Source organism: Triturus cristatus, chromosome 4_2, assembly GCF_964204655.1.
Source record: "Triturus cristatus chromosome 4_2, aTriCri1.1, whole genome shotgun sequence".
Classification (NCBI taxonomy): Eukaryota; Metazoa; Chordata; class Amphibia; order Caudata; family Salamandridae; genus Triturus; species Triturus cristatus.
The window spans coordinates 416,274,643-416,300,037 of NC_140586.1; the positions used below are offsets into that span (position 1 = coordinate 416,274,643).

At 51.5% G+C, this 25,395-nt stretch overlaps 1 protein-coding gene across 2 annotated transcripts in view; it reads left to right on the forward strand.

Moving 5' to 3' along the window:
• The window catches only part of LOC146834490 (ferric reductase 1-like), a 439,656-nt gene that overhangs the window by 258,192 nt on the left and 156,069 nt on the right, over window positions 1–25,395 (forward strand). For both annotated transcript variants that reach the window (XR_014960631.1, XM_085601878.1), the window contains exons 11-12: window positions 18,203–18,313; window positions 18,734–18,846. Coding sequence is in view for 1 of the 2 variants with exons in the window: in XM_085601878.1 (XP_085458004.1) it covers window positions 18,203–18,313; window positions 18,734–18,846 (224 nt within the window). In the remaining variant the exon portion in view is untranslated. The remainder of the gene's footprint in view (window positions 1–18,202; window positions 18,314–18,733; window positions 18,847–25,395) is intronic.

Consider the following 25,395-nt stretch of genomic DNA (forward strand, 5'->3'; position numbering starts at 1 on the left):
ACCCCAGTACGTGTCGTACCCCCCCGTGTACCTACACCCCAGTACGTTCCAGTCGTACCCCCACCCCAGTACGTGTCGTACCCCCCCATGTACCTACACCCCAGTACGTTCCAGTCGTACCCCCACCCCAGTACGTGTCATAGCCCCCGTGTACCTACACACCAGTACGTACCAGTCGTACCCCCACCCCAGTACGTGTCATAGCCCCCGTGTACCTACACACCAGTACGTTCCAGTCGTACCCCCACCCCAGTACGTGTCATAGCCCCCGTCTACCTACACCCCAGTACGTTCCAGTCGTACCCCCACCCCAGTACGTGTCCTAGCCCCCGTGTACCTACACACCAGTACGTTCCAGTCGTACCCCCACCCCAGTACGTGTCATAGCCCCCGTGTACCTACACACCAGTACGTTCCAGTCGTACCCCCACCCCAGTACGTGTCATAGCCCCGTCTACCTACACCCCAGTACGTTCCAGTCGTACCCCCACCCCAGTACGTGTCCTAGCCCCCGTGTACCTACACACCAGTACGTTCCAGTCGTACCCCCACCCCAGTACGTGTCATAGCCCCCGTGTACCTACACACCAGTACGTTCGAGCCCCACCCCCACCCCTGTACGTGTCATAGCCCCGTGTACCTACACACCAGTACGTTCCAGTCGTACCCCCACCCCAGTACGTGTCGTACCCCCCGTGTACCTACACCCCAGTACGTTCCAGTCGTACCCCCACCCCAGTACGTGTCGTACCCCCCCGTGTACCTACACCCCAGTACGTTCCAGTCGTACCCCCACCCCAGTACGTGTCATAGCCCCCGTGTACCTACACACCAGTACGTTCCAGTCGTACCCCCACCCCAGTACGTGTCATAGCCCCCGTCTACCTACACCCCAGTACGTTCCAGTCGTACCCCCACCCCAGTACGTGTCCTAGCCCCCGTGTACCTACACACCAGTACGTTCCAGTCGTACCCCCACCCCAGTACGTGTCATAGCCCCCGTGTACCTACACACCAGTACGTTCGAGCCCCACCCCCACCCCTGTACGTGTCATAGCCCCCGTGTACCTACACACCAGTACGTTCGAGCCCCACCCCCACCCCTGTACGTGTCGTACCACCGTCTATGTACACCCCAGTAGTTCCTGGCGCACCCCCAACACAACCTCCTAAGTACGGAGCGCACCCCATGCCCCAACATCACAACCGCATGTACGAGTCGTACAAAGCCACACACAAGGACATCATCGTACAACCAAATGGCCCCTGTACACACCGTACACACGCTCAAAACGCACGTACACAACCAGGACAAAACAAAACAACACAAGAATACACCATTCGAAAGGCACAAAGCCACTAAACATGGCCAACAACCACTAAAAGAACACAATCACTGACCTGCAACTGCCAAAAACAAACAGAGGCCCAATACAACACCACTCCTTATAACACACCCACCCAAACTTCAAACAATGCCACACCCACCCATGGACCAATAAAAAGGGCCCACACACACAAACCATGAGCCTTTGCAACAGACTCACTGCTGCCAGACACCACAGAACCAGACTACAAGCTACACCACACCTTACACTTGCACACCTTCACACGACCACCCTCACAAACACCCTCTCATCACATTCACACACACACACAACCATCCACACCCCCCCCAACATCCACACACCCCCCACACCCACACCATCCCCACCCACACCCCTCACCATGCCCACTACCAAGAATCCAAAGTTCAGTCACCGAGAGTTGGAGGTCCTTGTTGATCAAATCCTCAGAGTCGAGCCACAGATCTTTGGAACATTGGTCAGAAGCACCAGCCTGGCAGCCAAAACAGCCATGTGGCAGACCATCGTCGATGCTGTGAATGCTGTTGCGGACACCAGGAGGACCAAGCAGGATTGCCAGAACAGGTGGTACGATCTGCGGAGGAGGGTCAGAGCCAAGAGGCAGGAGGAACACGACCAGGCCAACGCCACCGGAGGAGGGCCCTCCCGCAGACCCGTACAGTACCATCCCTGGGAGGAGAGGGTGATGGCCATACTGCCGGTGGAGGCAGTCGAAGGATTAGAAGGACTCCGAGACCCGGGTGAGTACACAAACAACGCACCTCACATGGGGGGAACTGCAACCACAACCAAAATTACCAACAGGCACGCAACCACCACAAGCCATCGCATGACTCAACCACACTCCATGAGCAGGCACATGCCACTGCTGCCACCATGCCCCATGCACCCAGCTGGACAATGTCAAGTCACAGGCCACAGAAGACAACAACACATGACACGGTAACCCGGATGGCGGGAGGCTGGGCACCAAAAATCACATAGTGCGACTCCAAAGCAGATAACAATGCCCTCTGCCCATATGGCCTAGGTCACAGCCAGACAAACAGTGTGTCCCAACACAGGAATGACTTGCCAGCAAATGGCGGACGCCTTGCATTAAAACATGGGGGTGAAGGCACTGGTTTGCACATGACGGCAGCTAATGATCAGCCAACATTGTGAAAGAGTGGCAGCACACACCACCACAGCAGCAGCGCAGACACAGACACTACACCCTATGGGTGCCTGGAGATCAGAAACAAACTCACATCAACAAGCCAAGAGCCATTCAAAGATCTGCTAACAGTCTGTGCCCAGGAAGCTGGGCCGAGGTGACAGAGGGGGACACACAGAGGGAGGGTGAGGGGGACAGAGAGGGAGGGAGAGGGGGACAGAGAGGGAGGGAGACGGACAGAGGGAGGAGGCTGACACACAGAGGGAGGGAGAGGGGGACAGAGAGGGAGGGAGAGGGGGACAGAGAGGGAGGGAGAGGGGGACAGAGAAGGAGGGAGACACAGGGAGAGCAAATCAGTCCTTTGGTGTGTGGGAATGTCTGCTCGTCAGCAGGTGGACTGCGTGCATGTAGACAAGGGTGGCCAGTGCCAGAACCCCCCCTCTTCAACATGGCAAAATGCAGGGCCATGTCACAACCTGTACACGAGCACAAGGACAGCTACCTGCATCATATAAGTGTGTGGATCCACTCCATGTGCACATGTACAGTGCTACAAGGAAGGCGCAAATGCATGGATCGCCACACCTGCACACTCCACTGCTGACTGCAGTCACACGTGACGCAGCAAGTAAGACTGTGCCACACATAGTTAAAGGTGCCAAATTGGTGCCCAAGGGACACACCCATGCACAAGTGCACTGTGAGTGGAATGCAAGACAGATCCTAATTCCAAGAGGAAATGTGCCAAGTTTGAAACGGATGAAACATGGATGTTGCATGGACCAAAATTAACATTGTCTCTCTCACACACAGGTCAACGTCGTGCTGCACCCCCCAACACTGGGGGGGAACACTCACAGGACCCGGATCTGCAGGAGACCGATCCCACCGGCAGCGACCACTCTCACCACTCTGCGGACGACCCCGACCGACCTGGCCCCTCTGGTGTCCAACCACCTGCAGCACCTGCGTCAGGTACAACCGTGCCAACCACCACCCCCACTCCTGCCACATCCCAGGAGACACCCAGGATCCCTGCCCCAACACCACAATGCAGCCAGGCTCGCCAGGAGGGACACGGTGTCCCGGGCACCCAGGAGGAGGCAGGCGACAACGCCAATGCCACCCCTCAGGGGTCCCGGAGACCCCATGTGCCCACAAGTGCAGGCCAGGCGCAAGTGGGCAGGGGTGGTGGGAGTGGAGGACGGCGGAGGCGCGAGCCTGACCAGTTGGCTGGGGATCCGGTATTTTCCCATGTCCGTAACATCCTGGACTCATACCGGCAGGACACCACGGGCATGGCCCAGGTTGTGTCCATCCTCGAGGGGATCAAGACCCAGCAGGCCCAGCAACATGCGGACCTAATAGCCTGTCTACTGGTACACCAACGGAGGATGGAGGACAGACAGGCTGAGCAAGTGACGGCGTTCCAGGGGATTCACGCTACACTCCGTCGGATGGCCGACACCATGGCCGACCCTCCCTGTGCCAGAAGGCGGAGAACATCACCACCCACAGGGAGGGATCAGGAGGAGGAGGAGGAAACATCCGACGGAGCATCCCAGACGTCGTCACGGCCTGCTGGTGATGTTCCCCGCAGGAGGCCGGGTCGTCAACGGAAAGGACCGTGAGGGTGGCTGCTACATCACCATCTCCCAGGACACCTGGCCTGGCACCTGGCCCACTGGAGCAACAGCATCACAGCATCAAGAGACATTCTCTGCCACATGGCCCTGCTGGTCACTGGCTGACTAATGTTGACAAAGACTGTGGCATGGACTCTGAGGATTTCCAATGGCAAGGACACCAACTCCCCTACTGAACTTTGGATTCCCTAATCCCGGAAAGCACCTCACTTTGTCCCCCCCCCCCCCAATAATAAATCACACTATTAAGAGTAGATGCCTGCTGGTAGCATTATTACCTAACATGTGTCTTTTAAAGTCTAAACATGCCTGAGTCATCTGTTCTCTTCAACCATCCACACCCTGGGGCCTGAGTCTGGCACAGGACACATGGGTCACAGTTTATTAGGCAAGACAGACATGGAGCACCATACACACCCGTGATGGGCACAACCAGCTGAGGGGGTGGCCGAACAACCGTGCTGACAGACACATTGAGTACAGCAACAGTCATGCGCAGAGGTCAGGGATCCTGGCCAGTGTCCTGGGGGGCACCCAGGTATGTGTAGACAGGTGGCAGAACCATGTCCTGCAAGCTTGAGTCCGGTGGATGCAGAGAATGGGGTCATGGACAACGTTGGATGCATGGGGATGGCACATGTCACAATACCCACACAGTCATGGACATCATGCTCAATACACAGTCTCAGCACACACACACAGCTTGCATCTTGCCACTCGACACATTGACACATAGCCACAATCAGGGAATACCATGCCAGACATGCAGGATGCACCGTGCCAACACACCAGCATTGACTGAGAAGAGGCACCTTGGAGGCATAGGGACACCTTTATTAGTCATGTTTTTGGGATTGCAGAGGCAACTTGAAGTACACATGAACACATCATGTGGAGTAACATGTGGGTCCAACACTGGCACCCCCCTTCTGCAGCACAAATGCGTGATAGCCATGGAACTGGCACACAAGTGTCGGCTAACAGCTAAATACCCACAGCTGCACACGGAGAGCCTGACATACACCATAGATCCGCTGATGTGGAAGTCCCACGCCATGTCAAGCCAATGTTAACCGCATGTGTCCGAGGGCAGTGTCACACACATTGATGCCATCATCACAATCCACTATCCCATCACTGATGACTGACAACCAGGCAGCCCATCTATTCAGGTGTACCCAGCTGCATGTCGTGTCCCATGGGGATGCCACATGTCTGCAGAGTAACCAAACCCCGACCGGGGCAGTGTGCACACATCGTGAACAACTGCCACACCCAATACACCCCAGATGCATCCCTTACCCCATGGAGACTTCCAAACGTGTCCGTGCCTGTAACGCTGAGTCAGCCCACGATGCCGTGTCCATGAGGAATAGCAGTGCCACAACAATGCAACCAGAAGATGGCATGCACAGGTACCTGGGGAAGATGGACACAAAAGAAGTCAGCCACAAAAAGCACAGCCACTTGCATGTGCATTGACTCGACACATGTATGGATGACAACATGCTAGGTCACAATTATGACTGGGGAAATACTACCATCACTGCCACCATCACTCCAGTGACACACCCACACACACCTCTGACTCACGTGCCATACATGCAGGTGGAGACACACATCACAACACATGCCACACGGGGACCAAGGCGTGCACACTCAGACACTGGTACTCACCACTAAGCAAAGAAGTCGCGTATGAGGCGAGTCCGGATGTCCTCTTGCGGCTCCACATCCTCCACATCACTAGCCCCATTGCCAAGCCCTTCGTCCTCCACGGGTGGATGGTCCTCGTCATGTTGATTCAGGATGAGTGGCACAGCTCTTTCAACTGCCATGTTGTGCAGCATGCAGCAGACCATGAAGATCTTGCAAACCTTCGCCGGGGCATATGGGAGTGCGCCGCCGGTCTTGTGGAGGCACCGGAATCGGCTCTTCAGCATGCCAAACGTCCTCTCTATCACTCGCCTTGTCCGGCCATGGGCGGTGTTGTAGCGGAGCTGGGCCGGCGTGATGGGGTTGCGGAGAGGTGTCAGCAGCCAAGGCATGTTGGGATAGCCAGCGTCCCCTACATGGAAAGCACATGGATATCGTTAGAACTGGCGAAGCGGTCGTGCTGCTCGGCTATACAGAATACAGGACAGACAGACTGTACCCACCAACAACACATGCCCGTTCGTTGCGCAGCTGCATCATCATATCAGGCATCCCGCTACGCCTCATGATGTAGGCATCGTGTGCTGAACCTGGGAAACGAGCACAGACATGTGAAATCACCATGTTGGACAGACACACCACAAGGGCATTGATGGAGTGGTAGTGCTTCCGATTTCGGTACGCCACCTCCCGTGCGTGTGGTGGTACCAAAGCTACATGTGTCCCATCAATGGACCCAATGACATGGGGCATCCCTCCCAGGGCATAGAATCCACGCTTGACCTCTGTCATCTGTTCAGGGTTTGGGAACTTGATGAAGTCATCCAGGTGAATCAACATGGCCTCTAAGAAATCATGCAGCACACCGCTGAACATGCTCTGGGACATGCCACCAACATGAGCTATGGTATATTGAAAGGTACCCGTGGCAAGGAAATGTAGGGCAGCCATTACCTTCAGCTGGGGTGTCAGTGCCGTGGGATACCTGTGCAGCGGTTGCAGGTGTGGTGTCAGTCTCGCCGTCAACTCCTGAATCAACGGTTGGGTGAAGCGGTAGAGCCGGATGTTGTCATTCTCCTGCATGGCAGCCAAGTCTGGAATTATCCGGGCAAGAGGCGGTGCTCTGCAGTAATGAGGAAGTGACAAGGAAGAGTGAGTGCACTACCACAACAACTCATGTCTACTGAGCACATGTAAATCTGGCAATACACACATGCTACATAGGGAGTGAGGTATGTGCTACATGCCCAGGACACGTATGGATGCAAGGTGACACTCCTTCCAAGACCCAGCTACACACGGTGATTGAGAACCTCCCCATGCCACGCCATGGGAATGGCTGTGTCCCAGTGCAAGTGAACAGCCCGACGCAAGACAGGAGTGACATACACCCACACATCAGCAGAAGTGGGATGCCGATTGCAGAGACTGGTAGCGGAACACTGGAGCCACAGGTCACATGACATGACACTAGTCCAGCCCACACACCTTGCCATGAAGGTGCACATGTCATGACTCACCACACATTCCTTGTGAGGATGCTGACATGGCCTTGTCACGCTACTCCGTGTCCCATGCATACATGTGCACCTCACATCCGATAACACATGTGGCATGGTGTGCGGAACAGTGTGCAATGACAATCTACACACAGACACATGTTGGTTGCTGCAACTGCTGTAGCTTTTGAGGGTGCTACAACATCAACCTGATGTAAATCCCGGACACATATATGACATAGTCACATTGTGCACTGTGGGTAGTGACAAGTCATGTGTCATGACCCCTGTTCCGGGCATCATGGGACACTTCCGTGTGTTGTTGTCCGTGCCATTCCAGTGACGCTCACCCCAAGTGCGCAGTCCGACATGCACACATGTCAAAGGAGTCAAGGGCATGCCTGGCACACATAGCACCCTCACACAGTACACCTGTACAAATCTCATCATACATCTGGTGCCTTCTCCACTCAGGAGGCATGTTCCACATCACAGCCTGTGACACCTGTGCCCCACACATGTAGTAATGCACAGACGATGCCTTGATGTCCATTCCTGGACAAGTATGTCCATCCATGGACAAGTATGTCCGCCCTATTCCTACCTGTGTGTCGCCTATCACCACAGTGATGTGTAAAAACCGCCGTACTGCTGCTAAGAGGGCCTGTGTATGTTCCCAAATCACTGTGGGAGTGCTGCCGTATGTGTACCCATCGTGATGGCGAGCGTACAGGCATTTGTACGGTCCGTAGCACTACGAGTACGCATACGCGTGCAGACCCATAGTGAACGGGCCATACACACGCATGTACGCTCACTATCACTATGGGTCTGCACGCGTATGCGTACCCGTAGTGGTACGGGCCGTACACACGCATCTACGCTCACTATCACTATGGGTCTGCACGCGTATGCGTACCCGTAGTGGTACGGACCGTACACTCGCATGTACGCTCACTATCACTACGAGTACGCATACGCGTGCAGACCCATAGTGATAGTGAGCGTACATGCGTGTGTACGGTCCGTACCACTACGGGTACGCATACGCGTGCAGACCCATAGTGATAGTGAGCGTACATGCGTGTGTACGGTCCGTACCACTACGGGTACGCATACGCGTGCAGACCCATAGTGATAGTGAACGTAGGCATGCATGTACGGGCCGTTGCCATGCATTTGGGGTGCCCTAGGGCCCGGAAACGCACCGTACCTGTGTGTGATTCTCCAAATTACATAGGGGACAAATATTAAGGCCTACATGCATGCTGGTTGTCATGGAGACCAGGTTCAAATTTCGAAATTGTTCTGGAAGGTGCACAGCAGAAGTCAGTTGGAATTCTTCTACTTTGTTGCAATGTGTTTGTGGGGCTGACATCATGCAGGAGAATGAAACCGATAGAGAACCCACAGACTGCTAGGTTTGAAGGGATTGGTGGAAACATAGGATGCAAATGTGAGTGACCAATCACTCTGTACTCCTGTGCATGAGACTGGGCAGAAGGGCACATATAAGGCAGCCAGGTCCCATGAGGGAGTACTTGCCTGCACATCTTTGCATTTGTCGACCAAGCTGCTGCTACTGATTCCCTGGAACCATGTCAAGGGCTGTGGAGAGGACACAGCCATTCACCCTGGAGGAGAACATGGCTCTGCTGGATGTGATCCTCCCACAGTACCCCATGCTGTATGGGCGACCAGGGTATCAGGTGAGTGCATAGGCCACTGCCACAGACTGTCCCTATGTTGTGACTGTGACTTCAGGCATTGTGTCCTGGTGTGACACACATGCCATGTACTGTCGGGGGGGTACCAGGGGGGGGGTGCCTGATGTCTCCCAGCAGTGCCCTGAGACAGGCGGGGTGGGGGCCTATCACTAACCGCAGTGCCCTGAGACAGGAGGGGTGGGGGCCTATCACTAACAGCAGTGCCCCGAGACAGGAGGGGTGGGGGCCTATCACTAACAGCAGTGCCCTGAGACAGGAGGGGTGTGTGCAGAGTCCTCCCAGCAGTGCCCTGAGACAGGAGTGGTATGTGCAGAGTCCTCCCAGCAGTGCCCTGAGACAGGAGGGGTGGCGCCCTATCACTAACAGCAGTGCCCTGAGACAGGAGGGGTGGGTGTGGAGTCCTCCCAGCAGTGCCCTGAGACAGGAGGGGTGGGTGTGGAGTCCTCCCAGCAGTGCCCTGAGACAGGAGGGGTGGGTGTGGAGTCCTCCCAGCAGTGCCCTGAGACAGGAGGGGTGGGTGTGGAGTCCTCCCAGCAGTGCCCTGAGACAGGAGGGGTGGGTGTGGAGTCCTCCCAGCAGTGCCCTGAGACAGGAGGGGTGGGTGTGGAGTCCTCACAGCAGTGCCCTGAGACAGGAGGGGTGGGTGTGGAGTCCTCCCAGCAGTGCCCTGAGACAGGAGGGGTGGGTGTGGAGTCCTCACAGCAGTGCCCTGAGACAGGAGGGGTGGGTGTGGAGTCCTCACAGCAGTGCCCTGAGACAGGAGGGTGGGTGTGGAGTCCTCACAGCAGTGCCCTGAGACAGGAGGGGTGGGTGTGGAGTCCTCACAGCAGTGCCCTGAGACAGGAGGGGTGGGTGTGGAGTCCTCCCAGCAGTGCCCTGAGACAGGAGGGGTGGGTGTGGAGTCCTCCCAGCAGTGCCCTGAGACAGGAGGGGTGGTTGTGATGCACAGTGTGAGCCTTGATCATTGATTGTGACATTGCCATCATTCCACCTGTGTACCCACTATGGCACGTACTGCCTTTTCCCTCACCAGAGGATGATGTCCCTATGACAAAGGTGCAATGCGTTGGCTGCATGACATGCCTTGTTGTAACCAGCTAATTTGTTCTCATATGTCTCTCTGTGACATGTGGCTGGTGTATTGATGTGGTGTCACTTGTTCTTCCTCACAGGTAGGCGCCACTGCCAAGGAGCAGATCTGGCTGACCGCCGTCAGTGCCGTGAGGCGTGTGGATGGTCGGAGGCGGAGCCTGTCCCAGGTGAGGAAACGCTGGCAGGATATCCGGTGCTGGACGCGGAGGATTGCACGGCTCCTGCTGGGGGACTCACCTGACAGCCACAAGAACCGCGGCTGCCGCCGTCTGAGCCACCTCCACAGGCGTGTGCTGCCGGTGGTCTTTCCAGACCTGGAGAGGCGCTTACAGGCGATGCAGCAGCCGGAAGGGGGTAGGTACATGTGCGTTTGTTGTGTGTCGCCGGCATTTGTAAGGGCACAGTGGCATGAATTCACTGGCAGGGTTTAAGGGTGCTGTGCAGATCCAGTTTGCCCCAGTATAGCGCTGCGCCCCTGCCACCCTTCCCCTCCTTGCAATGTGTTCCCTGGTCTGTGTGTAGTCACTCCTTCACAAGGTAATGTAGGCTGGCGCTTTGTCCACGAGAACAATGACAGTAGCATCATGTGTGGGGGTGGTGTGTAACAGGTTGTGGGACCTTGCCTGTGCACTGTCAAGTTCACTGCATGTGGGTTCCATGTCAGTTGGCACTGATGCTGACTCCAGACATGGGAGTTGGTCACTCATGTGTCATGCCTCACAGCGCGCATGTCCTATGTAGTGGCCTGTGACATGATGTGCATGAGTGTGCGATACGCATAGTGCAGGGATGGTGACGTGTGTAGCAGTCATTACCATTCAGTAGCATGTAGTTGCGTGCCCACTACTGTCCCCTGGGGCACCTTATCCTCAGTGTTGTTTGTGTCATCATCAACGTGGACACTCTCACTGTCTACAGCGTAGGTTGTGCTCTGTGCCATTGTCCCCTGTCACCATGTATATAGACGTGCTATTATGTACAGGTGTCCACTGTGCAGCCTGACCTGATTGTCCTTCTTCATACTCACAGTTGCCAGTGCCTGTGTGTCTTGTTATACTCATCTGAGGATGTGCACTGGTACCTCATTATTTGTACAGGCGCACCTTGGCTGTTTGGCGTCCAATCTTGCTTTTTGCCTGCCCCTGTGTTTATCACCCAGACTCTGAGATGTTGGTGCCACCTGTGTCTCAACAATTTGCCTCGTGTGGGGGTTTGTTGGGGCGGGCAATGCCTATGTGTCAAATCCGGATTCCTACTTGCTGGGTCTGGCCAGTGTGTGATGTTACTGGACACACACGCAAGGTGCAGTGACCGAGTCATGTTGGGCATGTTTTCAGCATTACCTATGCAGCATGTGTCTCAAGTTCATGGATATGGTCCCTGGTCATCGGTATTTTCGCCAATGCTGTGTGGTGCAGATGCAGTGCTGGATTGTCCCCAGGGCCTGGGTGATATGTCAGACTCCGTTTCCTGTCTTTAGCTATTGTCTCATGCTCTTCATGGTATTTCAGTGGCATGGTGGCTCAACCAACTGTGTGTTTCATGCCCTACATGGGTACCTTGTTTTGCAGATGTTAGGGATCTTCCTTTTCAGGCTATGCAATGTTACCTATGTCGATTGGACTCATGTGACTGATGTGTACAGCTGTCTGATTAATTTCTGTCTCTCCACCCTGCCCACAGCATCGTCGGGGGACACAGAGGGAGACATGGACACAGGCAAGGCGGAGGGACCGAGCACCAGTGCCAGCCGTGACATCGGGGCTGGTACATCGAGTGGGACAGAGGTGGAGGATAGTGCTGCCGAGGACCTGTCGACTGGCACGTCAGAATACGAAGCTGACAGGTCCGAGGAGGAGTTCTCCGAGTGGGCGGTGGCTGCACCAGCAGCTGACAGCGGAACAACACCTTGCACCGCCCCCTCAGATCCCATCAGCCGCCTCCCACTTGCTCGTGTCCCTTCCCAGCGTGCCCGGTCACCGCATGTCTCCTTCCTGCCAGGCACCGCACCCCCTGCCCCTGTCTCCACTGCTGCCGCCAATGCTGAGTCTGTGGACATCCAGCGGCAACTGCAGATTGGTCAGACTGCGATCCTTAATGTCCTCCATGCCCACGGGAAAACCCTCACCAACATCGAGGCTTTCTTGGAGGGCATTCATTCATCGCAGGCTGACCAACGCAACTTGCTGAGGTCCATAGACTCCACACTGACTGCAGCAGTGGGTCTCCTGCAGCGCGACCTCCCCCCACCTACCCCTGCCCCATCCACACTTCCCACTTCCATGCCTGTCCCACGTACACCCAGACGTCGGCATGCACCCACCACAACAGACACAGGCACCACACCAGCAGGGAAGGTCCACCGCACTCCTCCTGACACGCACACACAGGGTGAGATAGTCACACCCACTGGGGGCAAACGTGTGACACGCAGCCATAGTGGGAGTCCGCATTCCACACAATCCACTCCCTCCAAATCCCCTCCCCTCAGCTCTCCTGGCCACATCTCCCCCAAGGACTCCTTCATGGCCGCTCTGTCCCTGAGCCCCACAGTTCCACCACCACGCAAGCGGTCAAGGAAGTCCTCGGTCAGGGTGGTTGAGTCTCCCCCCCTGTCTCCACCCTCCCCCGGTGGCGCTGCAACCCATCCCTCTGACCCCCCCCCCCCTCCTTGGGGCCTGAGGTCACTTCGGGTGCAGGGGACTCCCTGGAGGACCTTGCTAAGGTGTGTAGTGCCATCCTGGCCTCCGCCTTTGGCCATGACACACCCCCTGTGGTTGAGTCCTCCATCCCTGCACCCACAACGCCGCCCCTTTGCCCTGATGTCCCTGCGGTGCCTGTTGCTTCCCCCCCCCCCTGATGCCCTCACCAGTATGGAAGACGATGCCATTTGACTGTGCAGGCAAGGTAGGGGACACACATCCCACTGTGTCCCCCATCCAGCTGGGAATCATTGACTGCCCTATGGCCTTTGTAAAAATTGAACTGCCTGCGATCCACGGACATTGTGCTCATGCTGAATAAAGCTTAATTTTGTTTTCATTATCACACTCCTGCTATGGTGGTATTGGTGTTGGTGGGGCTGCTGCATTGTTTTGGGTGGTGTTTAAGGCTTTGGGTGTGTGGGATTTGTAGTAGTGTTCTGCTCATTGGGGCGACCCTGGGATCTGTGTGCCATCACAAGGTGTTGGCTAACTTCCTTAGGTCATGTCAGCAGTTACTGCATGGTTCAATTGTCCCAGGGTGTATTCCTTCCTCTGTGTACCCAGATTTCTTCCCTGCAGGGTGCTCCCAATGTTTAGCGCAGAGCTGTGTGTACATGAGCTGTGTGTGTGACGGAGCCCTTCTACTTTGGCCATGCATGCATGGCCATGTCTCCACCTGCAACAATCGTGGCATCCTTGGTGTTCACTGTACTTGTGTGTGGAGTCTGTTGACATGAGTTCATGGGGACATGTTCCCTTGTAGGCAGTATGGATGTGGGTAATTCCGGCCTCACACACATGTGTTACACCCCTCCTGTCTCAGGGCACTGCTGGGAGGACTCCACACCCACCCCTCCTGTCTCAGGGCACTGCTGGGAGGATTCTGCACACACCCCTCCTGTCTCAGGGCACTGCTGGAAGTGATAGGCCCCCACCCCTCCTGTCTCAGGGCACTGCTGTTAGTGATAGGGCCCCACCCCTCCTGTCTCAGGGCACTGCTGGGAGGACTCTGCACATACCACTCCTGTCTCAGGGCACTGCTGGGAGGATTCTGCACACACCCCTCCTGTCTCAGGGCACTGCTGGGAGGACTCCACACCCACCCCTCCTGTCTCAGGGCACTGCTGGGAGGACTCCACACCCACCCCTCCTGTCTCTGGGCACTGCTGTTAGTGATGGGGCCCCACCCCTCCTGTCTCAGGGCACTGCTGGGAGGACTCTGCACATACCACTCCTGTCTCAGGGCACTGCTGGGAGGACTCTGCACACACCCCTCCTGTCTCAGGGCACTGCTGGGAGGACTCCACACCCACCCCTCCTGTCTCAGGGCACTGCTGGGAGGACTCCACACCCACCCCTCCTGTCTCTGGGCACTGCTGTTAGTGATGGGGCCCCACCCCTCCTGTCTCAGGGCACTGCTGGGAGGACTCTGCACATACCACTCCTGTCTCAGGGGACTGCTGGGAGGACTCTGCACACACCCCTCCTGTCTCAGGGCACTGCTGGGAGGACTCCACACCCACCCCTCCTGTCTCAGGGCACTGCTGGGAGGACTCCACACCCACCCCTCCTGTCTCAGGGCACTGCTGTTAGTGATAGGGCCCCACCCCTCCTGTCTCAGGGCACTGCTGGGAGGACTCCACACCCGCCCCTCCTGTCTCAGGGCACTGCTGGGAGGATTCTGCACACACCCCTCCTGTCTCAGGGCACTGCTGGAAGTGATAGGCCCCCACCCCTCCTGTCTCAGGGCACTGCTGTTAGTGATAGGGCCCCACCCCTCCTGTCTCAGGGCACTGCTGGGAGGACTCTGCACATACCACTCCTGTCTCAGGGCACTGCTGGGAGGATTCTGCACACACCCCTCCTGTCTCAGGGCACTGCTGGGAGGACTCCACACCCACCCCTCCTGTCTCAGGGCACTGCTGGGAGGACTCCACACCCACCCCTCCTGTCTCAGGGCACTGCTGTTAGTGATAGGGCCCCACCCCTCCTGTCTCAGGGCACTGCTGTGAGTGATCGGGCCCCACCCCTCCTGTCTCAGGGCACTGCTGGGAGGATTCTGCACACACCCCTCCTGTCTCTGGGCACAGCTGGGTGGACTCTGCACACACACCTCCTATTTCTGGATATGTACGCTTGGAACATACACGGTGTGGGTGCGCTCCATGCATTCGAGGTGAGGGTACGGGTCGTACTTACACGGTTGGGGTGGGGGTACGGTGCGTGAGTCCGCGGTTGGGGGTACGGGTCGTACTTACACTGGTGGGGGTGGGGGTACGGTCCGTACGTCCGCGGGTGAGGGTTCGAGTAGTACTTACACTGTTGGGGTGGGGGGTACGCTCCATGCATACGCGGGTGGGGGTACGGGTCGTACTTACACTGTTGGGGTGGGGGTATGCTCCGTACGTCCGCGGGTGAGGGTTCGAGTCGTACTTACACTGTTGGGGTGGGGGGTACGCTCCATGCATACGCGGGTGGGGTAAGGGTCGTACTTACACTGTTGGGGTGGGGGTACGCTCCATGCATACGCGGGTGAGGGTACGGGTCGTACTTACACTGTTGGGGTGGGGGGTACGCTCCATGCATACGCGGGTGAGGGTTCGAGTCGTACTTACACTGTTGGGGTGGGGGGTACGCTCCATGCATACGCGGTTGGGGGTACGGGTCGTACTTACACTGTTGGGGTGGGGGTACGCTCCATGCATACGCGGGTGAGGGTACGGGTCGTACTTACACTGTTGGGGTGGGGGTACGGTCCATGAGTCCGCGGGTGGGGGTAGGAGTCGTACTTACACTGGTGGGGGTGGGGGTACGGTCCGTACGTCCGCGGGTGGGGGTACGGGTCGTACTTACACTGTTGGGGTGGGGGTACGCTCCATGCATACGCGGGTGAGGGTACGGGTCGTACTTACACTGTTGGGGTGGGGGTACGGTGCATGAGTCCGCGGTTGGGGGTACGGGTCGTACTTACACTGGTGGGGGTGGGGGTACGGTCCGTACGTCCGCGAGTGAGGGTTCGATTCGTACTTACACTGTTGGGGTGGGGGGTACGCTCCATGCATACGCGGGTGAGGGTACGGGTCGTACTTACACTGTTGGGGTGGGGGGTACGCTCCTTGCATACGCGGGTGAGGGTTCGAGTCGTACTTACACTGGTGTGGTGGGGGTACGGTCCGTGAGTCCGCGGGTGGGGGTAGGAGTCGTACTTACACTGGTGGGGGTACGGTCCGTAGGTCCGCGGGTGAGGGTTCGAGTCGTACTTACACTGTTGGCATGGGGGGTACGCTCCATGCATACGGGGTGGGGGTAGGGTCCGTTCATATCCGTCCCCGCGCTATGTGATGCTTGTGCGGGCCGTACCCAGGCCTTTGCCACGTGGGTACGATCCGTCCCGCCATTGTTGGGGTGACGTGTGTGTGGGCGTGGTACGACTCGTACCCACGCTCTTCAGGCGTGGGTACGGGACATACCTGTCTGGTTGTGTTGCCGGTTCGCGTGGTGACGGACTTCCGTTGTGGCGGTCGCTGGCTTATCAGGACACGCCCCCACCCCCTCGTGGTGACCAGGGCATGGGAGTCAGGTATGTCCAGGCCATGTGTGGTGTGTGACTTATGTGGTTGTTTTGTGGCCTGCCCTGGTCGTGCCACCCCCACCCCACCCCACTTTCCCCCCTCCCTTAGTTATTCTGACCTTCTGCGGCGTCTGCGTCGTAACCTGTAGAGGAGGTGTACTTCTATGAGGGCAGGGATGACTCGTAGGTTCGGGTCCATGTCTGTCCGTCGCGTACTGGTACTCCAATCGCGTCGTCCTGTCGCGTACGGGTCCTCCTTGATCGCGTCGTCCTGTCGCGTACGGGTCCTCCTTGGTGGCGTCGTCCTGTGTGTCCGTCACGTACTGGTCCTCCTTGTTCGCGTCGTCGTCTGTCCGTCGCGTACTGGTGGTCCTTGTTCGCGTCGTCCTGATTTCCCGGCAGTTTTTGGCTGCCGCAAAATATTCACCGTGCGGGGTGACGTCGGTGCGAATCGTGATTCCTGGGTCGTGAATGGCTGGCTGCGAGCGTCCCGACGTCAGGTCGGCGCTTTCCCGGATCGCATTGGTAGGTGTTTTTTTGTTCGGTCGGGCTTTTTTACGAATCGTACGGTAATGGTGTACCCGTGCGATTCGTAATTCCTTGTTTGTAAAAATTGACGACCGGGTACGCGTCGGGCGGAGATTGTGGTCCGTCCGACGGTTCGTACCCGGTTTTTGCCGGATCGTGATCGGCACCTCGATCTTTTGCTAGTCAAAAAGAAACTAGTACGACTATTGCAACAATTCTAGAGAAACTATCTAGAGAAAGCAGCTTTCACCATTCAGGGCTGTGTGTTTTATGAATATGTACCTTGGTCATTGATCTTACAGTCCCCATAGTCCTGGGCGAAATACAATGCGTCTCAGCCTAGACAGATGTATTTCATCTGTTTATGCATGTTTGAGGGATTTATGATCACGTGTACTTCCTTAGTTGTGCCTCTTCTTCAAATCACCACGTTTCTATGGACTGTCACTCATTTTTCACCTCTTGCGGCCTTCCACACTGATACTCTTAGTTAACAATGTGAGCTTTTTCACTTTTCAAACGGGAGACACATTGTGAAAGAAATGATGAAATTCAGCGAATTAAAATTCTTTACAGCCCTACTGCCACGACTGAAGACTTGGCCCGTAACATGTTTTAATCAAAATGGTCGATTTCTCTGAAAACGAAACTAAGGACCTTATTCGGAAATTGCTGTCGTGATCATCCGTCTAAACGTCACGATTTTTCCAGCTGACGTATTACAAGGGCTGTCCTCTATAATGCACTTGTAATACAGTGGACAGGACATCTGCCACGTTTGTGACGAAGTATCCCGTTCATCAAACTCTAAATAAGGCCCTACATTTACGTGTGGCCCATATGAATGTAAGACACTATTGGGTTAATGTTCTTAATGAGACCAGAACTGCCTTTTACACTAGATTATGTCATACATTTATTGTAATAAAAATGACTCTTGAATTTGTAATAGATTAACTGCCCTTTTAAGATCACAAATGTACAGGTTGTAAATTAAAATGCACCTTCTAACAAGCTAAAATATCACAGGATACGAACTTAAGGTGTATTGATTTAATCGGCTTTGAAAATAGGTACGAAACCTACACAGTTTTGCATTTTATATAATTTGACGTGTTCCTTAGAATAATGGCTCTAACACTAGTGGGGCTTTGCTATAAATGCTAAACTCTTGCCTCGTTTGTTTAACATGGAATCGAGTTGGACTAAGCACTACTTGACTCAATGTGTTTTTGAGAATATACTATATTTTCAGGGAATATTGGAATGCATTCCAAGATACCAGCTATTTCTAGTGGGAAAGTCAATGTTTTGACATCTTCCATTGTGGACGGAACTAACCCTTCTCGACTTATTCACGCTCATGGTAAGTATAGGTGTTGTCTTGGCATTGATATCTATTTCACAGTTTGTCATAATTTCAACAACAAAAAAAGTAAAAATAGTGTTTTAAATGAAACGCTTACATGCTCGAACAGTGATTTAAAATGCACAATCTTACACGTTTATTACTGATGAAAAATCACAGTAGTTACTGAAGTGTTCGTAATAGTAGTGCTGATATGGGGAAAGTATCATTTTTGTATGTCGTTTGATTTGCACAGTGCAAAAGTACTTTTCTTCCATAAAAACTGGCCGTTGTTATGTGGTGAAATGAACCTAACAGGGAAACAGCTTAACCCATAGGGAAATGACAGACGTTCTTAAAAATACATATCTAAACATATACTGCAGGTAAACCCTTGTGAAATGAAATAAATTGCCTTCTTTGTGTTCTCTTCATAAGGTGCCCTCATGCTGATAGCGTGGATGACTACAGGAAGCTTGGGCATGATATGTGCAAGATATTTAAAGTCTGCTGCAAAAAAGCCAGTCCTCGGTAAAAATCTCTGGTTTCAGGTATGTAAATATGGATTCTAGCTTTGTGCGGTTTGTAATCGGGCTTTGTTTATATGAATCGGCTAGGCCTAATATTAAAGTGATGCATCTTATGTGTGCTTGTTACAGCCACTTCATCATCAAGCAAGGCTGAATTCGATTAGTTAAAAACAATGATAAAATACAGTCAACAAATACCGACTTTCAAATGCAGTCAAATAAGTACAATAGGTGCAGTTAAAACAGCAGATCAGACAGTCAGTGATTCACGTTTATGCAGAGCTGACTTAAAAAACTTTTCAGCATTAAAAAACAAGCAGTTGCAATTCAATCGGTCTCCCCTTTGGGACCTTATATGTATTTAGCTATTCAGCACATTAGCCAGGGTGCTGAAACATCTACTGTTCTTTAACATGGAGGGAAAGCAAGCACCAAACTGTGTGACACGCCAGGTATGGGAACATATGGAGAGAAATATTGCCTTGCAGCTGGAAATGGTATCAACCAAAACTCTGATTTTTAATATATAATCAGGGTCTTCGATGGTCATATCACTGAAAATACAAGATTTAAAAAAAATATAATTGTCTACGGGTGTTCGTGGAAGACAATTTCTATGGCCTGGAATCTAGAGAATGCTAAAGTGATTCTGGTATTTTACTGACCTCTGCTGGTCGTTTTCTATCAAGAAAGTTAAATAGAGGCAGTTGCTAGAAATTTTTTAAAAAAGAAAGTCCCTCAGCAGAAAGCATTTCTGGTATTTTACTGACCTCTACTGGTCGTTTTCTATCAAGACAATTAAATAGAGGCCAGGGAACAGAAAAGAAAAAAAGTCCCTAAGTGGAAGCAGACAAGTCCTAGGGCTGATCTCCAGAGCCCACAAAGTACATACACATATAAGTATATACTAAATTATATGTTTGCAAAAAAAGGGGTACCCCTGAACAAAATTTCTAAATCAGGGTATAAATTTCACATATGAGAAAAACCTTTAGGAAATATAATCATAAAACGTGGACCTAAATAGTTTTTGATACAAGCAATATATGCACACCCATGTGAATGTATTAGCATTTTTGTACTAATTATTGCAGGAATCATGTTCTGACAAAGATGTCTAATGAATGAATGCGTATTACCATTGTGAAAACTATGACATTATTTGGAAAGGATAAATGTTTTGATCTTGTTCCTCTCTTCTTTTATTTAACACATGGGTGAGCATATATTGCTTGTATCAAAAATTATTTAGGTCCATGTTTTATGATTATATTTCCTAAAGGTTTTTCTCAAATATACTAAAGTATATACAAGAGGTCTCGAATGCTCGACCTAAAAAAACAAAATATTTGGTAGCATACATAAAAAAAATACAAAGCGGCCTCCTTTGGTGAAAGCCGTACAATTCAAATAGAGGTTTTAAAAATGATCTGATTAGGAGTTCATAATATTAATAGAAAAAAAACTAGGGGGCAGATTTACAATAAACTAACGCAGCGCGGTTCCGCAAGTCATTTTGCTGCGCCACGCTGCGTTAGTTTCCAGGCACAGAGACGCAACATATTAACAACAATATGTTGCATCTTTATGCTTCCCTCTGCGCTGGCGAACACACTGCCGCCATGCTCCAGCACAGGCACCATTGCACCATGGTGCAAGGATGCCTGCGTCCTGGGGAGATAGTTTTTGTGCAGGAAGGGGCACCTTCCTGCACAAAAACATTCAGTTGAGGTGATTTCCTCTTCCAATGTGTGCTGTAGAATGCAGCAGGCATTAAAAGAGGAATACAAAGGGGAGAAATGAAAACATTTCTCCTCATTGCACCTCGCTATGCCACTCCAAGGGTGGCGTAGCATTCTGACGAATTTCCAGATTAACGATTGCTCGTAAATCTGGAAATGCAACAGTGGACATGGGTGTTGCTTGGGAACATCCACAGAAACACCCATATCATGTCCCTAACACGCAAAGTGTTGCGTGAAAAGGGGAAATATTTACAAGCACACGTAAAGTCACGCAGGGTGGCGTTATGTGTGCTTGTAAATATCACGCAGCAGGTTGCGCCGTCAGTGCGTCACGCAACATGACGCACCAGCGGCGCAAGGAGCTTGTAAATCTGCCCCTAAATGCTCTAGGGATTGCACAGTCTCATCATGTGGGCATGGTAAAACAGAACCATTGTCATATTGGCCCAGGGAAAAGCAAAGTAGATATCTTATGGTCCCCAACCGAAAATTAGCTAGGAGTGATGTTTCCCATGGTCCAAGACCCAGTTCAAGTATAGCTTGGGATTGTTCAGTTTTTGAATGATGGCATACTTGCGCAAAATGGCTTTCTTCAGCTCCTCTAGTTCCCTAGTTAACTGACTATGGTTCATGTAAAGCTGTCTGACCCAAACAGTGTCAGCTTTGGTTAGGGAGTGTGGAGATGTGAACAATTAACCTGAGCCAATAGCTTTAGACATTCAGCACACATATTTCAGCCAGGGGGTGGTAAGTCCCTGCTCACATTTCAGGCAATCTACAATGATCTCCGTATTGAGGGTGGTGTGCTTGTTTGCCCAGACGGAGACCCAAAGAACTAGGGGTGCCTCCTTGATTAAGTCAGACACATAAGTTATGCCCAGTTCCTCATGTATGGAAAAAGTGCGGAGTCGCGGGTGTTAGGCTGAGGAGGCGCCAACAAAAGTGATTCTCTTCAGCCTTCACCGTCGCAACATCCCATTTACTTGCCTGAGGTTTGAAGGTATTCATTTATGCCATTAATATAGAGTAAAAATAAGATGGGAGCCAGAACACAGCTCTGGTGAACACCTCATTGTAACTCAAAGAAATCGGTGCATTCACCACCCTGCCCACATAATGCATGCACATACCCCACAATGTAGGGCCTGGAGAAAACAGCCAAGTCCTCATCAAGTCCTAGGTCAGAAAGAATTTTCCAGAGCTTGCTACGTTTGACTCTGTCGAAAGCACTGCTCAAATTCCTGAAGGAGAGAAACAGCGAACCCCCTGTGGCAAGCGTATACTTACTAATATCTAACTGAAGATTGAGAAATTACTCAATGGTGCCAAGCCCTTCACTGAACTCATATTGCATGGGGAAAATTGCTCAGTAAGATTGTCCCACTTCTAGATCCTACTTAGGGTGATACCCCCAACAACTTTAACTATGGAGGCCAATAATGAAATTGGTCTGTAGCAATGTGGGTCATTTCTGCAGCCTTTTTGTATAAATGTATGATTGTAGCTGTGTGCCTAGACAGTGGAGGACCATTAAGAGCAACGTTATTGCCACATTGGTAATGATGGGAGTCCAGAACTCCATGTTTTCCTTGTATTGGTCCATCAGGACCCTGTCTGTCCCAGGTTCTGGTTCACTGACAGAATATCGACTACAAAAATATAGATGAAAAAAATATTGAGGTAAAAATATAGAATGCAAAAATATCGACTCCCTATACTTAACAGGTAAGTACAAAAATATTTTTTTTTAAATATCGATCTAAAATATAGTTGTACAAAATATCGATTTTTATATATATATCTATAAAATAAAAAGTGAAATAAAAAATGAATTACTTTTTTTTATTTGATTTTGATGTAATATACATTTTAACAAATATAACAAATAAACAGAATTCAAAAAAGTTAAACGCAGATATATAAATAATTAATATATGTATATTTAATTAATTAATAAACTATACATTTTAATTTATTTTATAATTTTACAGATTTAAAATATACAAATACATAAATATATGTATATATATATGTCTATGTATATATATATATATATAATTTGCCCCTCGCATATCCCGCAGGCCGCGGATCCACCATTGAGGTTCCGCGGGGTAGGAGATCCATCTAGTGCGGGTGAGGATTACATTTGCGAGACATTGCTGTACTTTCTCCGTGCCAGCCCACTTGGGGAATTCAGTTTTTATCACAGAACAGACTTCTACCACTAAGGCAAAGAATCTCACTTTGGGAACAAAACTCGCTCACCCAGAATGCACTAATCATTGAAGGTGGAGTTATAAAATGCAAGCAGCTGTGAGACTCTGTGTGTTTGCCAGTGATCAAGGGACATTTCACCCGAAACATGTTTGGCGCATTTTTGACTCGGAGTAATTGTACGCTATCTGGCATTTTCTGCAATAAAGAAAAGGACATCCCCCCTATCGTGTAGGCATTCTCAAGCAGGGAAACCTTTTTGTGTGGATTTGAATAGCGGCGCTCCTCGTCCCGAGAATGCCCCCCGCATATCCCGCAGGCCGCGGATCCATCATTGAAGTTCCGCGGGGTTGGAGGTCCATCTATTGCGGGTGAGGATTACATTTGCGAGACATTGCTGTACTTTCTCCGTGCCAGCCCTCTTGGGGAATTCAGTTTTTATCACAGAACAGACTGCTACCACTAAGGCAAAGAATCTCACTTCGGGAACAAAACTCGCTCACCCAGAATGCACTAATCATTGAAGGTGGAGTTATAAAATGCAAGCAGCTGTGAGACTCTGTGTGTTTGCCAGTGATCAAGGGACATTTCACCCGAAACATGTTTGGCGCATTTTTGACTCGGAGTAATGGTACGCTATCTGGCATTTCCTGCAATAAAGAAAAGGACATACCTTCTATCGTGTAGGCATTCTCAAGCAGGGAAACCTTTTTGTGTGGATTTGAATAGCAGCGCTCCTCGTTGCGAGAATGCCCCCCGCATATCCCGCAGGCCGCGGATCCATCATTGAGGTTCTGCAGGGTTGGAGGTCCATCTATTGTGGGTGAGGATTACATTTGCGAGACATTGCTGTACTTTCTCCGTGCCAGCCCAATTGGGGAAGTCAGTTTTTATCACAGAACAGACTGCTACCACTAAGGCAAAGAATCTCACTTTGGGAACAAAACTCGCTTACCCAGAATGCACTAATCATTGAAGGTGGAGTTATAAAATGCAAGCAGCTGTGAGACTCTGTGTGTTTGTCAGTGATCAAGGGACATTTCACCCGAAACATGTTTGGCGCATTTTTGACTCGGAGTAATTGTACGCTATCTGGCATTTCCTGCAATAAAGAAAAGGACATACCTCCTATCGTGTAGGCATTCTCAAGCAGGGAAACCTTTTTGTGTGGATTTGAATAGCGGCGCTCCTCGTTGCGAGAATGCCCCCTGCATATCCCGCAGGCCGCGGATCCATCATTGAGGTTCCGCGGGGTTGGAGGTCCATCTATTGCGGGTGAGGATTACATTTGCGAGACATTGCTGTACTTTCTCCGTGCCAGCCCACTTGGGGAATTCAGTTTTTATCACAGAACAGACTGCTACCACTAAGGCAAAGAATCTCACTTTGGGAACAAAACTCGCTCACCCAGAATGCACTAATCATTGAAGGTGGAGTTATAAAATGCAAGCAGCTGTGAGACTCTGTGTGTTTGCCAGTGATCAAGGGACATTTCACCCGAAACATGTTTGGCGCATTTTTGACTCGGAGTAATTGTATGCTATCTGGCATTTCCTGCAATAAAGAAAAGGACATACCTCCTATCGTGTAGGCATTCTCAAGCAGGGAAACCTTTTTGTGTGTATATATATATATATATATATATATATTTGTTTTTATTTATATATATTTATTGATTTATATCGGTCGCCAGTTGGTAGTTATAGTTACAACCTAGTTTCCACAGGAAAATCATTTTTTTGATATGCTTATAACTTTGGCGTCGTTTAACAAATCTTTATTAAATTTTCCAAAAAGTTGCACTTTTCAGGTCAGCTCCTATCTTGAAAGTTTTGGGGTGATTTGTCAAGCGGGGGTTGAGAAAATGGGGGATTTCAAAACGCGGTTTCCCCATGTTAATTCCCATAGGAAATTTTGCGACGAGCTACAGCCCGAACTGCTGAACGGAATTACCCCAAATCTGGCAGAAAGGTAGAGCTTGGTTCAGAAAGCGGCCTTTTTTTTAAATGGTGTAAATCCGTTTGGTAGTTTTTGATAGATTCAAAAAATAAGAGTCAAAAAATCAATTTCCCATAGGAAAGTTTGTACAAGGCTACAGCCGAAACTACTGAACGGAATTACCCCAATTTTTGCAAAAACTTAGTGCTTGGATCAGATAGCGACCTTTTTTTTTAATGGTGGAAATCTGTTCAGTAGTTGCTGAGAGATTAGAAAAATAAAAGTTTTGATATCTGGGCGGAGCGTATGATAGTGTTGTATTGATGAGTGACTGTATGTATGAGTGATTGTGTGGGTGAATGAGTGGATGTGTGTGTAGACCTAGGAATCAGTGAGTGCGTATGTAGTAACTGGTATTGGTGTGTCGATGGTTTCGAAAATGGTTTTCTGTATTTTACAGTGGGTGTATCAAAGGTTATATTAGAGTGTGAGGAGGTGCATCAGATTTTCACGTGGATGATGTCATCAGTGATGTAATTTGAGATGTCATCAGTGATGTCATCAGTGATGTCACTGACCATGTCATGAATGATGTAATGTGTGACGTCATCAGCAGTGCATTGCGGGGGCGCGAGTTATAGATAGCTGAACTAACTATAACGGAGGAATTTCT